This window comes from Saimiri boliviensis, chromosome 2 (assembly GCF_048565385.1).
Source record: "Saimiri boliviensis isolate mSaiBol1 chromosome 2, mSaiBol1.pri, whole genome shotgun sequence".
In the NCBI taxonomy this organism is placed as follows: Eukaryota; Metazoa; Chordata; class Mammalia; order Primates; family Cebidae; genus Saimiri; species Saimiri boliviensis.
Genome location: NC_133450.1, coordinates 96,312,264 through 96,329,897, shown reverse-complemented (window position 1 = coordinate 96,329,897; position 17,634 = coordinate 96,312,264). Strand labels below are relative to the sequence as shown.

The following is a 17,634-nucleotide window of genomic DNA, read 5'->3' as shown; positions in this document are numbered from 1 at the left end:
GGAAGGCAGGGAAGCAGAAAATGCAAAGCAGAGAGACGACTGTTGTTTTTTCCTTTTTTTTTTTTGAGATGGAGTTTTGCTCGTCGCCCAGGCTGGAGTGCAATGGTGCAATCTCAGCTCACCGCAACCTCCACCTCCCATGTTCAAGCAGCTCTCCTGCCTCAGCCTCCCAACTAGCTGAGATTACAGCCACTTGCTACCACGCTGGGCTAATTTTTGTATTTTTAGTAGACATGGGGTTTCACTATGTTGGCCAGGCTTGTCTCGAATTCCTGACCGCTGGTGATCCACCCACCTCAGCCTCCTGAAGTGCTGGGATTACAGGCGTGAGCCACCACATCCAGTGGAGAGAAGGTTTTTCAAAAGGAATTTACATAAGACTTTAAGGAATAAAGCATCAACTAAATAGTGGTGGTTTTCATGACCTACACCCTAAAAAATTTCCAATTTCTCCCTGATTCCAATTATGGTACTATTCCTTTTGACTCTCTGAACAAGAGAACTGGGCTTCCTCTTTATTGATTCAACTATTAACGCTTGGCATGATGATTTGCGCATGACAGAAACCAACAACACTTGACAGTGATATCATAACTGAGAGAAAAATGCCGAAGGAGAGGTTTTTGTTTTTTAACTTGACAGTCTTCTTGACCTACATGATCCATTTACCCACCACCAGAAAGACCCAGGTACACAGTCTACAGTTCTCACTTTAAGCCCACTGCTTGGCAAAAGTCTTACCTGATCCAGGAGTGATAAGAGGCCCCTCTAATTCAAGTGCCTCATCTTCAGACTGGTCATCTAGCTTCTTCTTTTTTTTCTTTGTTGGATCTCTGGGTTTCTTTAAGAGAGAAAGTTCTTCAGGGTGTCTGATATCTGTTAGAAAATAGATTGTTTTACTACAACAACAGAAAATTTAAACACTTTACACTTAATGAATCTATTGTTTCAAGATAAACTGTAATTTCTTTCTGTATGTCTGAGTTGTGTCAGATACTGATGCCATGCAAAACACTGATTATGACCAAAAAAAACTCTACCCAAAGCATCCTTAATTCATAACTACATAATACACGTGATGACCTCAAAGTAGAGGTAACAATCTACTAAGGTACAGAAAGAAAATATTAGAAGCCCTTATTTATATATTTTTATATGAAACTGGAAGGAAAATTGAGATTTATATGATGTTCTTTATCCATTCTGCATGTCATAAGGTACACATGATAAATGAGGTAAATGTTAGGATATTTTTACATCATTACCAAATCTCAAATTTTAATTGATTCAAATTTTCTGCCCTGTATCAAGTGGCTACAAGTTTCGGATCTATTTTCATTTGAGGAGTCAGTTAACAGGCAAAATGGTTAAATGAAAATAACAAAAGAAATTTAAAATGATCCAAGGAACCCCCCACCCAACACACGTTATATGTTATATATTGTACATCATGTTCACAAATTGCAGGACTTCATTTTGTTAAGAAGTCAATTCTCCTCAAATTAAGGTAAAGATTTAATGAGATCCCAGTCAAAATGCCAACTTTCTATAGAAATTGACAGATTGTAAAATTTATATGAAAATAAGAACAATTCTAGAATAGTCAAAGCAATTCTTTAAAAAGTTGGCGAACTTACACACTATTGATTTTATTAAGACATGGTAAAGCTGTATCAATCAAGCCACTGCACTTACTGGCTAAATGATAAGACATACAGATGAATGAAATAGAAGAGGGCTCCCCAAACAGACCTAAATACAGGTGACCAGAATTTTTTGACAAAGGTGCCAAAGCAATTCAAGGAGAAAGAAAAATCTTTTCAACAGTGCTAAACAATGATTCATATATATATATATATATATATATATATATATATATATATATATATATATTTAAAGAACATTAACCCTTATATAACAATATGCAAAAATTAATTCTAAATGACCACTGATCTAAATGTAATAGCCAAAATAATAAAACTAGAAGAATGCATAAGACAAAGATTTCTTAGATAGGACATACACACGAACAAAAGAACCACAAAAAACTTCCCTTTACTTAAAAAAAAAAAATAGCCACCACCAACCAACCTAGTCTTTAAAGACACTGTTGAGAAAACAAAAAGGCAAGCATATATTGGGACAACGTATTTGCAGCACACTTATCTGACTAAAGACTTGTATTCTGAATATATAAAGAGCTCAAACAATTCAATAATAAGAAGACAAATTAACTGAAGATCTGGACAATCACTTTAAAATATGACCAAGCAGCACATGAAAAGATACTTGACATTATCAGTTATCAGGGAAATGCAAATTGAAACCACAATGAGATAGCAGTATCCATACATCAGAGGCCAGCATTAAAAAGACATACTACCCGGTGTCAGTGAGGATGTAAAGAGGAACTTGAACTCTCATCAGCAGCTGATGGGACTGTAAAATGAGACAATGTTTTGAAAACAGCTCAGCAGTTCTGTATAAAGTTGAACATACATGTACCACACAACTCAAGACATTCTACCCCTATTTACCCAAGACAACGAAAAGCACATTTGTAATAACTTTATTCATGAAAGTCAAAATTGAAAATAACTCAGATGGATAAACAAAAATGTGACAGTCAATGGAACACAACTCATAAATCAGTAAAAAACAACAAACTATTGACACATGCAATAAAAAGAATGACTGAGGCGGGAAGAGTGTCTGAGCCTGCAAGTCCAGGCTGCAGTGAGCCATGACTGGGCCAACACTCTCCAGCCTGGGTGACAGAGCAAGACAATCTCCAGAAAAAATAAAACACACACACACACACACACACACACACACACACAGAGCCTGGGTGACAGAGCAAGACAATCTCCAGAAAAAATAAAACACACACACACACACACACACACCCCTACTCAGGTAGAAATTTGGAAGTTGCCCCCGAAAAAAGTATAAATAATTGAATCACTTAAAATGTGTTCTTTCAGAATCGTAAGATAGGGCAAAAAATAAAATGTGTTTATAAAAGATGAAATATGACTAGTAAATGATCATTTGAACAACTACGTAACATTCTACTATGTAAATAAAATGTAATCATTCTAATACTGAGCCCATTATAACTAATATTTAATAATTCTACAAACATCTATGTTCATCTTTTTCCATATTTTATTTCAGAATTCACGGGAGTAGAATTACTGGATTAAAGGTGATAATTTTAAGGCAAAGGTGGAACAAGATCGACATATATTTTTCTCTTATGTCTTTGATTAGTAGTAATGTACATCTTCTCATGTGTTTTTAGTCATTGATATATAATTTTTTCCTTTTCTCTCTCTTTTTTTTTTGAGATGCAGTCTTGCTCTGTTGCCGGACTGGAGTGCAGTGGCGCGATCTCAGGTCACTGCAACCTCCGCCTCCCAGGTTCGAGATTCTCCTGCCTCAGCCTTCTGAGTAGCTGGGACTCCAGGTGCACGCCACCGCATCCAGCTAATTTTCATATTTTTGTAGAGATGGGGTTTCACCATGTTGGCCAGGATGGTCTCCATCTCTTGACCTCATGATCTGCCCACCTCGGGCTCCCAAAGTGCTGGGATTACAAGCGTGAGCCACCGTGCCCAGCCCCTTTTCTCGTTCTTCTATGAGATTTCTTCAAAGTTAATTTGCATGTAAAAATTAACATGGTAGCAATTACTGCAAACCACATTGGACTTTCTTCTGTTTTTTTAAATTTATATAAACATTGTCTATGTTTAAATAAGAAGTCCAAATAAATTATTTTAACAAGTATATGGGTTTTGGTCTGGTTTTCTGTTGATTATTTGAATGTTACTATTAGAAACACTCAGTTGGGCATGACAGCTCAGGCCTGTGATCTCAGCACTTTGGGAGGCCAAGGCGGGTGGATCACCTGAGGTCAGGAGTTTGAAACCAGCCTGGCAAACATGGTCAAACCCTGTCTCTACTGAAAATACAAAATTAGCTGGATGTGGTGGCATGCATTTGTAATTCCAGGTACTGGAATGAAGTAGTGTTAGTGTGATCAAAGCTCACTGCAGCCACCTGGGCTCAGGTAATCCTCCTTTCTCAGCCTCCCAGAATACTGGGAATGCAGCCCTGAGCCACCACACCCAACCATAGCATTGAAATTTAATGTTCATTATAATTAGCAGGTTATCAAAGAAAAGACAAATCTAGTCTAATCTAAACAGGCTACATAAATACTACACATATGAAAAGCATGAGGGTGAGGGAACTGAGAAACAGAGGTAAGGAAGAGTTCTCAGGGTAGATGAAGCATTTCTGGTTAAAAATGTATACTGAACATGTGCATTTATTTTCAATCCTTCTCAAAATCACATAAAAATAAAGAAAACATAAACCTGTAAGAGCCCCCAAAATGGAAGAAAATAATGGATAAGAAATCTCAGAAGTTTTGGGAGGCAGAAGTCAGACAGAAGAGTAACTTTGTAAACTGGAGAAATATAAAACCAAGGTGTGTGTAGAAGGAGGTACCAATGGGAAACACCCTGATTCAGTGTTCTAATCATCAAACTGGGGCACAGAAAAGAGACTACCTGAAAAGTTTAGTCCACCCCAACATCCTTTTCCTGTTTCATTACTGAATTAAACTCAGGTAACTATTCCACAGACACATACCCTTTAGGGTCCTTTACAAACAGAAACTGAACAGCCCTAGGGAAAAGATCTTTTAGATACTGATGTTTGAAAAAGCTTGCTCAATATGTCTAAATACCTTACAGAGGGATGATGAGCTAAACTCCATTCAATATAGAGTTTCCTGTTAGGTATTGATAATGCCCCTTCATTAAACATATGAATCAACAGCCAAGGATTATTAGACACTTGAGAAAGGCCTCTGTGGTGGGCAGAATACTGAAGGTTTAAGATATCCACCCATGGTCACACAAACACCAATCTAGGTAGTGTTGTGAGTTTCTGCAAATGAATTAAGATTACTTGTCAATTGATTTTAGGGAGATTATCCTGGGTTATCTGAGTGAGCCCAGTGTAATCACATGAGGCCTCAGGAACAGAAGAGGCAGGCAGAAGAGAGATGAGACAGAAGGGGTGGTCAGATAAATTCAGAGAGAAGAGACTGACCTGCTGTCACTGGCTTTGAAGACAGACGAAGTAGGCCATGAGCAATGTGGAAGGCCTCTAGGAGCTGAGAATGACCTCTGGCAGATGGGCCAGAGGAAATCTTACTTAGTCTTACAATCACATAGAACCAAACTGTACCAAGCAAAATTCATTCTCAGAGCCCCCAGAAAGGAATGCAACCCTGCTGACACCTTAACTTCCACTGCTTAAGAGTCTACGCACCTGTAATTCTAGTACTTTGAGAGGTCAAGGTGGGCAGGTCACCTGAGGTCAGGAGTTTGAGACCAGCCTGGGCAACATGGTGAAACCCCATCTCTACTAAAAATACAAAAACAAGCCAGGCATGGTGGTGGGTACCTGTAATCCCAGTTACTTGGGAGGCTGAGGCAGGAGAATAGGTTGAACCCAGAAGGTGGAGGCTGCAGTGAGCTGAGATCACATCACTGCACTCAAGCCTGGGTGACAGAGTGAGACTCTGTCTGAAAAAATAAATAAAAATAAAAGAGCTTAAAACACTGAATATTAAAATGTGACAGTCACCCCCCCCCAACAAAATCCAATAGAAGAGATACAAAGTCAAGCAAGTGGATAGATCTAATAACAATGTCTGACTAATAGTAACAGAGAGAACTGAGAAAGCAAAGAGGAGGAAATTATCAATAATATAAAACAATAACTCCAATTAAATATATTATATTATGTTTAATATAATATAAATACAAGAAATATCTCCTGGTCAGAAGTCTCCAGCATAATGAATGAAAATAAAGCTCTAGCAGGCAGGGCACATTGTTACAAAATTTCAAAATGGCAAGGAAGAGAAAGATCCTAAAAGTTTCCAGGGAGAAAAGGCAGTCTACAAATAAAGATTAAAAAAAAAAAAAAAAGAGGCCGGGCACGGTGGCTCAAGCCTCTAATCCCAGCACTTTGGGAGGCCGAGGCGGGTAGATCACGAGGTCAAGAGATCGAGACTATCCAGGTCAACATGGTGAAACCCCGTCTCTGCTAAAAATACAAGAAATTAGCTGGGCATGGTGGCGTGTGCCTGTAATCCCAGCTACTCAGGAGGCTGAGGCAGGAGAATTGCCTGAACCCAGGAGGCGGAGGTTGCGGTGAGCCGAGATCGCGCCATTGCACTCCAGCCTGGGTAATAAGAGCGAAACTCTGTCTCAAAAAAAAAAAAAAAAGAGAGAGAGATTAAAAATAAAAATCAAGAACACTATTAGGAGGCCAGGCATGCTGGCTCATGCCTGTAACCTCAGCACTTTGGGAGACCAAGGCGGGAGGACAGGAGCTCAAGACCAGTCTAGGCAACATAGTGATATCCCATCCCTACCAAAAATTTAAAGATGAGGCAGGCATGGTGGTGCACACCTGGAGCCCCAACTACTCGAGAAGCTGAAGGAGGAGGACTGCTTGAGCCCAAGAGTTCGAGATTAGAGTGAGCTATGATCGCAACACTGCAGTCCAGCTTGGGCAACGGAGTGAGACCTTGTCTCTTAAGAAAAAAGAAAAGCAGCCGGGCGTGGTGGCTCAACTCTGTAATCCCAGCACTTTGGGAGGCCGAGGCGGGTGGATCACGAGGTCGAGAGATCGAGACCATCCTGGTCAACATGGTAAAACCCCATCTCTACTAAAAATACAAAAAATTAGCTGGGCATGGTGGCGCTTGCCTGTAATCCCAGCTACTCAGGAGGCTGAGGCAGGAGAATTGCCTGAACCCAGGAGGCGGAGGTTGCGGTGAGCCGAGATCGCGCCATTGCACTCCAGCCTGGGTAACAAGAGCGAAAATCCGTCTCAAAAAAAAAAAAAAAAAAAAAAAAAAAAAAAAAAAAAGAAAAGCAAGAAAAAGAAAAGAACACTATCAGAACTATTAATAGTGACACTGGAAGCGAAAAGATAATTTAAAAACGACTTTCAAATTCTGAGGAAAAAATAATTTTTGATACAACAATTCTATTGAAGGGCAGAATAAAGACAAATATCTCAAAAATTTACAACCCATTCACCTTTTTCTTACTACCCTGATAGAGCATATATTCCACCGAAATAAGAGAGCAAATCAACACTGAGGAAAACTCCAAGGTCAAATACCAGAGAGAAGATAATGCTGAAGGTACGTCCTAGGGCTGTGACTGTACGCCTGGGCTGAGAAAATACCCACCCCAGAGTGCAAGAGGATGTCTAGGAAGAAAAAAAGAAAAGTGGGGAGATTGACTATAATCCGAAAATGTATTTAATTGTGTTGAAAATTAAGGTGAGTAATACAAATAAAAGAAATCAGCAACAGATACATGTTGCAAAAGCAGCAAATGATAAAAAGGCCTATGACCCTTTGGGAAGCAAAGACGAGAAAACTGCTTGAGCCCTCAGGAGTTATACAAACTAGCTTGGCACCTGTAATCCCAGCACTTTGGGAGGCCAAGGCGGGTGAATCACCTGTGGTCAGGAGTTTGAGACCAGCCTGGTCAACACAGCAAAACCCCATCTCTACTAAAAATACAAAAATTAGCCAGGTGTGGTGGCGTGTGCTTGTAATCCTAGCTACCTGGGAGGCTGAGGCATGTGAGTCACCTGAACCTGGGAGGTGGAAGTTGTAGTGAGCTGAGATTGCACCACTGCACTTCTGTGTGGGTGACAGAGTGAGACCCTATCTCAAAAAAAAAAAAAAGACATATGAGATAGGAAAGGTAAAAATATACATTTCGGCTCAGAAAGTAAAAATGTCTGCTTTGTTAATATAAACAGTAATAGTGATTCAGTCAAAAATTATAATAGTTATAATGAAGAAAAGAAAGGGTTGAGGCCAGTCGAGGTGGCTCACGCCTGTAATCCCAGCTACTCAGAGGGCAGAGGCAGGAGAACTGCTTGAACTGGGGAGGTGGAGGTTTCAGTGAGCTGAGATTTGAGATACTGCACTCCAGCCTGGGGGACAGAGCGAGACTTCATAAAAAAAAAAAAAAAAACCGAAAAACAAAAAAACAAAAAAACCAGCAACAAAAAAGAAAGGGTTGAGTGGAAAAACATCAACAGAGATCTAAAACTGATAAATCAAGAAATAATACTCTAAGCACATATTCAGAATTATTAAAATAAAAGCCAGAAACAGTAAAAGAGTAGAAAGTGGTAGGGAGTACAAGCAGGTGCTGGGGAGAAATTGGGCAGAAAAGTAGTTTCATGTTATAAGCCTTTTCTACTTTAATTCTGCATTTATTGCTTTGATTAAAAAATAATTTCAAGCTGGGTGTGGTAGCTTATGTCTATAATCCCAACACTTTGGGAGGCTGAGGCAGGGAGATCACAAGGTCAAGAGATCGAGACCATCCTAGACAACAGGGTGAAACCCTGTCTCTACTAAAAATACAAAAATGAGGCCGGGTGCGGTGGCTCAAGCCTGTAATCCCAGCACTTTGGGAGGCCCAGGCGGGTGGATCACGAGGTCAAGACATCGAGACCATCCTGGTCAACATAGTGAAACCCCGTCTCTACTAAAAACACAAAAAATTAGCTGGGCATGGTGGCGCGTGCCTGTAATCCCAGCTACTCAGGAGGCTGAGGCAGGAGAATTGCCTGAACCCAGGAGGCGGAGGTTGCGGTGAGCCGAGATCGCGCCATTGCACTCCAGCCTGGGTAATGAGAGCGAAACTCTGTCTCAAAAAAAAAAAAAAAAAAAAAAAAAAAATACAAAAATTAGCTGGAAATGGTGGTGTGTGCTTGTAGTTCCAGCTACTCAGGAGGCTGAGGGAGGAGAAGCACTTGAACCCAGGAGGCAGAGGTTGCAGTGAGCTCAGATCACACCACTGCACTCCAGCCTGGTGACACAACAAGACTCCGTCTCAAATAATAATAATTTCAAAAATCTTTCTGCTTACTGAATAAAGAATGCATTAGAAAGAAAAAGAATGGATAAAGGAAGACTGCTTAGGAGGCTCCTGGAACAGAAAGAGGTGGTGGCGAAGTGGACTACCAGAGCAGTGGAGGGTGGAGACAGGGAGAGATGGGGAGACTGAAGATACCTCTTAGAGGCAAAATGAACATTTCACGCTGATAATGAGAATGCGTAGGAGAGGAAGAGGGCAATGCTAAGGATGACTCCCATGCATCTGGTATGTGTACCTGGGATGGAGGGGCCTTTTACTACTACAGTAACTACTTGGTGGAAGGATGGAAAGGAGGGAGGAGGGAGTGAGACATTTGGAAAGGAATATCGTGAGAGTCCAGCCTTGAATATGTTCAGTTTAAAATCTGGTTAAATAAATAGTTTTGTTATTATACATAATGCTTTAATGAAAATATGATGGCTTTCTAAGAAAGATGCAAGGCTAGAAGAAAATCTAGGAAAAAATAAGAATGGAGGATTTCAAGTTGGAGTAACAGGAACTTGATTTACTCTCCTGTTTTACTTAAACAGTAAAAAAGGAAAAGAAAAAGAAACACTTTCAGCATTAGGCTACAAGATGCACAAAAGAAAGGGAGACCAAACGGATGAGCTGAGTGCACCAGCTTACTGCCCAAGGGCCGGGGAGGGGCGCATGGGGCCAGGTCTTGCATGTCGAGAGATCTGGGACGGCATTCAGGGATGATAAGGTGGCTAGAATGTGTGGGGCAGAGGACAGGAGAGAAGGGAGCTCCACAGAGTGCTCTCGGGGTCTGCAGAAGTGTTTGCGGTAGTCTCTCTGAAACCTGTCTGTGCACTTGTTAAGAGGAAGCTACCAGAGACTGTGGAACGGCTGAAAGAGTTAATGTTCCCATCTAGGAGAGCAGAAAGACCTCTATACAGAGTACTGAGAAGAATCCCCAGAAGACTATTATCTCAGTAACGAGGCAAAATTAGTCCTAAGGCTAATGGTGCCCCTAGTCTACCCTAATAAAGCTTCAAAGCAAAAGGAGCCAACTAATTTCAAATAATCTGGTGACCAGAAGAAAAGCCAACACAACTCAATACAAAAAAATCCAGCCACTATGACACATAATGACACATAGCCAGGAGTAAAGGGTGGGGCGGGGAAGCACAAATAACTCAGATGATAGATAAAAAGCACTGAAATAGCTATTATAAACGTATTCCATATGTTTAAGAATCTAGAGGAAAACAAAGAGAAAATGAAAAATCTATATAAAAAAGAAGCCAGAATCCTATTTCTAGTGATAAAAAATACATCTCAAACAAAAAAGGCACTAGATGGGATTAATAGCAGATTAGCAGCAGAAAGATCAATGGACTCAAAGTTATAATAAACCTTGAAAAAACGATTTCAGGGCCGGGTGTGGTGGCTCACGCCTGTAATCTTAGCACTTTGGGAGGCCGAGGCAGCAGACTGCCTGAGCTCCAGAGTCCGTGACCAGCCTGGGCAACATGGTGAAACCCTGTCTCTACTAAAACACAAAAAATTAGCTGGGCATGGCGGTGTATGCCTGTAGTCCCAGCTACTCAGGAGGCTGAGGCAGGAGAATAGCCTGAGCCTGGGAGGTGGAGGTTGCGATGAGCTGAGATTGTGCCACTGCACTCCAGCCTCAGTGACAGAGCAAGACTCTGTCTCCAAAATTTTAAAAAAATGAAAAAAATTTAAAGACAACTATTTAAGTAAACATCATAATCAAATTGCTGATAACCAGGGTAAAGTTAAAATCTTAAAAGGCACACAGAGGAACAATAACAGACTTCTCTGAAATTATGCAAATCAGAAGACAACTAGGGGACATCAATTATTGGAGCAGGGTTGGGGGGAGGGGTGGAATTCAGAATCTCCCAGCTGCAGTATCTTTCAAAAATAAAGGCAAATCAAAACTTTTTTTTTTCTTTTCTTTTTTTTTTTTTTGAGACAGGGTCTCACTCTGTTGCTCAAGTTTGGGTGCAGTGACACAATCTTGACTCACTACAACCTTTGTGTTTCAGGCTCAACCAATCCTCCCACCTCAACCTCCCGAGCAGATGGAACTACAGGTGCATGCCACGATGCCCAGCTAATTTTTTAGTACTTTTTGGAGAGGGGGTTTTGCCATGCTGCCCAGGCTGGTCTCGAACCCCTAGGCTCAAGCAATCTTTGGCCTCCCAAAGTGCTGGGACTACATGTAGGCATGAGTCACCATGCCTGGCCCCAAATGGAAACTTCTGTAGACAAACAAAAGGTCGAAACTTCATCACCAGTAGACTGGCACTATAAAAAGGATGCATATCAAGTTCTTCAGGTAGAAGAAAAGGAGACCACATGGAAAGGACACTTATAAAGAGCACCAAAAAATGGTGAATATATGATATGAAAGACCATTCTGCTCATTTTTAAATACTTTATTGCTTTAGGGGGAAAATAACATATTGTGGGGTTTAGCATGTATAGGAATAAAATATATGACACTAACAAAAGAATGGAAGGGAGAAATTAAACTGTTGTAAGGTTATTATACTATGTGTGAAGTAGCATATAATTTGAAGGTAGACTGTGAATAAGTTAAAGTCATATACTGTAAACCCTAGAACAACCACTAAAAAGGCAAAATCAAAGTCATGATAGCTAGTAAGTCACAGGTGAAGATCAATGTAATCAAAACAACCCTTTCTAAAACAAACAAACAAACACAAACCACCCACCAAAACCCCTTCATGTACTAGAAAGGTGGGAAACAGAAATTTGACAACAGAGATCATAAATTGTCTTTGCCAAAATAAAAACTTTTGCTCTTAGAAAACACTGTTAATAAAATGGTAAGCCACAGATTGTGAGAAAATATTTGCAAAACATATCCAATAAAATTTCCATATCTGGGATATGCAAAGAATGCTTACAACCCAATCAGATGACAACTGAATTTAAAAGACAGGCAGGCAAAGGATTCAGACAGACACCTCACCATTATATGAGTAGCAATTAAGCACATGAACAGATGCTCAATATCACTGGTCACTAGGGTAATGCAAATTAAAGCCCTAAGGAGACAGGCTCTCACACCTGCTAGAATACCCCAAACTCAAAAACTCAAGCACTGCCAGTAAGAATGCAAAATAATACAGCCACTTTGGAAAAAAATTTGACTATTTACTTGACTATTTATCGACTATTTGTCAATATTTGACAAATATCCACGTATCATACAACCCAGAAACGTACTCATAGTTTTTATGGCTCGAGTAAATACCTATGTTCCCACAAAGACCTGTAAGGGAATGGTCATAGAAGCTTTTTTTTACACTAGCTTCAAACTGGAAAGAACCCAAATGCCCCTCAACTGGTGAATGGATAAACAAATTATGGTACATCCATACAACAGAGTACTACTCAGTAATAAGATGGAGTTAATAACGCACAATAATACGGATGAAGGTCAGAAGCATTATGCTAAAAGGAAGAAGCCATACAGAAAAGACCAAATACTGCAGGATTCTATTTACATGACATTTTAGAAAAGGCAAGACTATAGTGGTAGAAGGCAGATAAGTGGTTTGCCAGAGGTCAGAAGGGTAAAGAGGATTGTCAGCAGAGGGATATGGGGGAACTGTCCTATATCTTCCTGGTGGTCCATTAGTCAAAATGCAATGAATTTTGCTATTATGATTATTTTACCTTAAATTATACCTTAACAAAGTTGATGAAAAGGATAAATAAAATTAAAGGACACAGCTTATAAGACGCCCCTTGGGTCCTCTCCTTAATAAAAATTTCATTTTTATTTCTTTAAACTCTGGCCCTTTTGCTCAGTGTAACTGACTAGACACTTAAAAAGGCATGTGGCAGGTCTGCTGACGAGCTAACTGACCGGCCATTTCTCAGCCCTTAAAGGAAACTGGAAAAGTTAAGTAATATTATTATTTTCTCAGCCTCCCCTGCAGCTAAGGGCAGCAAAACGACCCAAGGTGGACCAATAAGATGTGAATAGGGCTTCTTGGACGTTTTGCTTTGCTGTTAGGACACAGGTGTGAGAAGAGAGTAGGTGGATACTCTGCCTCTTAAATGCAGCTTCAGGTTGAGCACCCCTAACCTGACTGAAATGCTCCAATGAGCATTTCCTCAGAGTTTACATTCGCAGCCAAAAAGTTTCAAAATTTGGAGCATTTTAAATTTCAGATTAGGGCACTCAAACCATGTACGCCTGGAGCTCTAGGAGGCATCTTAAAAACCTGAGGCGAACCTGACACGCTGAGGGGTAAGAAATTGAGGGACGGAGAGAGCTTGTCCTTGAAGACACAACTGAACAAGGAAGCCAGTTCCAGACACCAATTCATTTTCTCAAGTAATTTCTTATGTGAAAAAGAAGGCCCTTATTTGTTTAAGGCACTGTTAAATCTGGATTCTGGCTGGGCATGGTGGCTCATGCCTGTAATCCCAGCACTTTGGGAGGCTTGAGGCAGATGGATCATTTGAGGTCAGGAGTCCGGGACCAGCTTGGCCAACATGGCAAAATTCCACCTCTACTTGAAAATATGAATTAGCTGGGTGTGGTGGCGGGCACCTGTAATCCCAGCTACTCAGGAGGCTGAGGCTGGAGAATCACTTCAACCCGGGAGGTGGAGGCTACAGTGAGCTGAGATCACGCCACTGCACTCCAGCCTGCGAGACAGAGTGAGATTCTTGTCTCAAAAAAAAAAAAAGAAAAGAAAAGAAAAGAAAAGAAAAAAAGAAAACGTTTGAATTTCTGTTATTTGAAGCCAAAACCCTATTAGCTGACAAGGGGCAAAATGAATATGTAGAGAAATCGGTAGAAATAAAGTAACAAAAAGCACTGAACAATTTTCAGGATTAAGTGAAAGTATCCTCTATCCTTAAGGGTAGAAACAGAATAATGAAAGTACAAAAAAGTAGTTTAAGGGAATCTTTGTTTCCTTTTCATCTTTATTTAAACATCTCATCTTTATTGTTACAACTAAAACAAACCCTTTTGTACAGAGTCCTTAGATACAGCCTCAGCCTCCTGAGTAGCTGGGATTACAGGCAAGCACCACCATGCCCAGCTAGTCTTTTTTTGTTGTTTTTTTTGTTTTTTTTTTTTTTGAGACGGAGTTTCGCTTTTGTTACCCAGGCTGGAGTGCAAATGGCGCGATCTCAGCTCACCGCAACCTCCGCCTCCTGGGTTCAGGCAATTCTCCTGCCTCAGCCTCCCGAGTTAGTTTTTTGTATTTTTAGTAGAGATGAGGTTTCACCATGTTGACCAGGATGGTCTCGATCTCCTGACCTCATGATCCATCCGCCTCGGCCTCCCAAAGTGCTGGGATTACAGGCGTGAGCCACCGCGCCCGGCCTAATTACAAAAAATTTTTAAACACCACTGAGCTTCAGTCAATCCGAGTTCTGTTTCCCCAGTGTTTTGTGCTTCTCCATCCCTACCAAATTCATCTTCCCAAGAGTAGAACGGAAAGAGAAAAACGAGAAATGAATCAGCATGTATCTAAGGCAGAAAGACCTAAATGACATGTCCTACTGATAATACAGAATGGTAACAAGCTCTAAACACAAAATATGTTTTTTAAAAAGAATGTATTTTGTGTTTAGAGCTACTAAAAGTAGCTCTCTGTTGATTGTCAGACTTCAGGAGAGTTTCATTTCCTCTCAAGAAGGCTCTTCATTTGTGAAGCCTGCGTGCCAGAATACATGTTACATTTAAAAAAAAAAAAAATGATGTTCTTTGCCAATAATCTTTCTTTCCAAAGGAAAAGGAAAATGCAACAAAAACTTCATTTAATTATTACACAGAAGCACTGATCTGAAAGCATGTTTCTGGAAGAAAAAAAAATTATTACACAGTAGCATTTTATCAAGAGTTAAATTATAAAAGAAAGAAAATTTTTACCAAATAAAAAGCTTGGAAATGTTGTCAGTGTTCACAAAAGTAGGTATTTCCCTTTAAACAGTGTTCTGCTGGTCTTGCATCACTGTCGTTTTTCAGCAGTTGGCACACCCTTCACATTTACTTGGTAACCTTAGGTAACTGTATTTTGGTAGCAATGGAAATGTCCTCATCTTTCTCAGTTTTAATTCTAATGCTTGCACAGTAAGTAAGCAAAAGCCACAGGAGTAGATACAAGAGGGCTAAATTAATTAAATCACGATGACCACTACTTAGTGACTTTATTTTAATTTGGGGAAATATTTAATAACTTGGGTTGAAAATTAAGAAACCTAAAATTAACAGAAAAAATTCCTAATTATTCCTGGGAAGAGTTGTATACTGTCACTTCACTGTTCCATTTCGGTGGTGAAAAGAAAATAAACCGCTAGAATAATGCTTCCCATAATGTAATTCAGGGGTTGGCAAACTTTTGGCAACTTTTTCTGTAAAGATAGTAAATATTTTAGGGTATGCAGTTCTCTCTACTCGACACTGCTGTTGTAACGCAAAAGCAACCACAGACAATACTTAAGCAAATGAATGTTGCTGTATTACAATACAACTTTATTTATGGACATAGAAATTTGAGTTTTTATAATGTTCACAGCATAAAATATTAATTTTTCTTAACCATTAAAAAAATGTAAAAGCCTAATTATAATTCATTCTTGAGCCACACAAAAGCAGACTGCAGGCCAGAGTTTGCCAACACAGTTTAATCACCTGGCAAATCAAATACCCTTCCTTCTTTCCTAACATACATAGGAACATTTTACAATTTTTATAATATGAAATTTTATAATTTTCATATGGTTTTTATTTTATAATATTTTATAGCAACAACAGTATTAAATTATATATTAAATATGCATGTATTACATACTTATTATTTAAGGCCGATTAGCTGTTTTCTTATTTATTTCTGTAGCCAAATCTCAACTGTGTAACTATTTGACTGGATCTTTACGCCCTAATTTTTCTCCTGGTTTCCTCCAAATGGGGACCCCATCTTAGGAACCCTGCTCTGTGATACTGACCCCACCCTACTCCCAAATTCTTCATGATGTTAAGTAGACTGCAGCACAGAGCCTGCTATCAGGTATCTTCTTCCCCGTTGTGCTGCCAGCATGCGAAGACATCGATCTATTCACACATGGCAAGTACTTGGACTCTCAGCAAACACTGTGATCATCTAAATTTTACGTACCTCCTAGATTTCTGAACTCTGTACCCTTGGTATCTGATCCTTCATGTAAACGTGACTAGTCTATAAAGCACAACCCCTTTTGTTTTAGACAATTTCATAATCAAGTGCCTCAGTTCTTGGAGCATTCTCTAATATATCTACAAAGAAAATTACCACTCTTTAAGACCCCTCTTCTCTGAAGGAAAGACTTTAGTCTTATAATTTATCAAAATATTATGTAAATTTCTACCCATTAATACTGATAGTTGAGACCCTTAATAGCTGTTAAGACTGTTTAGAGTAAACATAATGTAACCACCCAATGAAGCAGAAATTACCTGAACACCCTGTAATAGATCACTACTTTTTTTTTTTTTTGGAGACAGAGTCTCACTCTGTTGCCCAGGCTGGAGTGCAGTGGCGTGATCTTGGCTCACTGCAACCTACACCTCCCAGATTCAATCGATTCTCCTGCATCAGCCTCTCAAGTAGTTGGGACCGCAGATGCATGCCATCACGCCCAGCTACTTTCTGTATTTTTGGTAGAGACAGGGTTTCATCATGTAGGCCAGGCCGGTCTTGAACTCCTGGTCTCAAGTGATCTGCCTGCCTTGGCCTCCCAAAGTGCTGGGATTACAGGTGTGAGCCACTGTGCCTGGCCATAGATCATTACTTTCCATATGATCCCAGTGATAGCATTAACTGCTCCTTAATTTATTTATTTAATCATTTTCCCCTTTTCATTCATTCAATTCATTCATTCATTCAATTAATGTTCTCTAACGCCATGCCCTATACCGAGAATACAGAGATGGAAAGGCATCGTTCTGACTTTAGAGTTTACATTCTAAACAAAAACATCAAAAGCTAAAAGTGGTTTTGATCCTTGAATGAAAAATAGCTTTTCTTGTTTACACAAATATTACATATTAAATTGTTAAAAACAGCAACAACAAATGATTGCAAAAGTATAAAAATTGGGGATAAAAAAATGCATATCTGAAATATCACCCTGAGATAACCTCTGTCAACATTCTAGTGAAATACCTCCGAGTATACTTCTAGGTGGATAAACATAAACGGGATAATGTAGACATGTTTATTATATAGTATCTTTTTGTAATCTAAATTTCAAACACTGCAAATGCACAATTCTAACTCTATGAGATCCCCCAGGGGTAAATGGGCAATATACTCAATGCATGGATGGGTGTTCTCACAGGATGATGGCTTCTCTATCTTAGAAGCTGGATGTTGCTGCCACTTATGACACTGGAATGAGGTATTTCTCATTCTGGCTTATCTGAGTCAAGAGCTCCTGACTCAAAAGTTCTAGGAGAAATTTTCTGACGTGCCTGTAACCTAGAACTGGCCAACTGCCTGCACTCTATCTGTGAGGGGGGTTGGGAAACAACTATCTGGAGTTTACGGTTTCTGTAGAGGGAGGTAGGCTTTGTCTCATACAACTTAAAAGGTAGGAAATTTCCAAAACATAGAACCAGAAG

General features: G+C 39.7%; 1 protein-coding gene across 6 annotated transcripts in view; it reads right to left on the bottom strand.

Moving 5' to 3' along the window:
* Positions 1-17,634, bottom strand: part of FERMT2 (FERM domain containing kindlin 2) — a 94,975-nt gene that overhangs the window by 35,285 nt on the left and 42,056 nt on the right. For all 6 annotated transcript variants that reach the window (XM_039469092.2, XM_039469093.2, XM_039469095.2 and 3 more), the window contains exon 4: positions 742-876. In XM_039469092.2, coding sequence (XP_039325026.1) covers positions 742-876 — 135 coding nt within the window. The remainder of the gene's footprint in view (positions 1-741; positions 877-17,634) is intronic.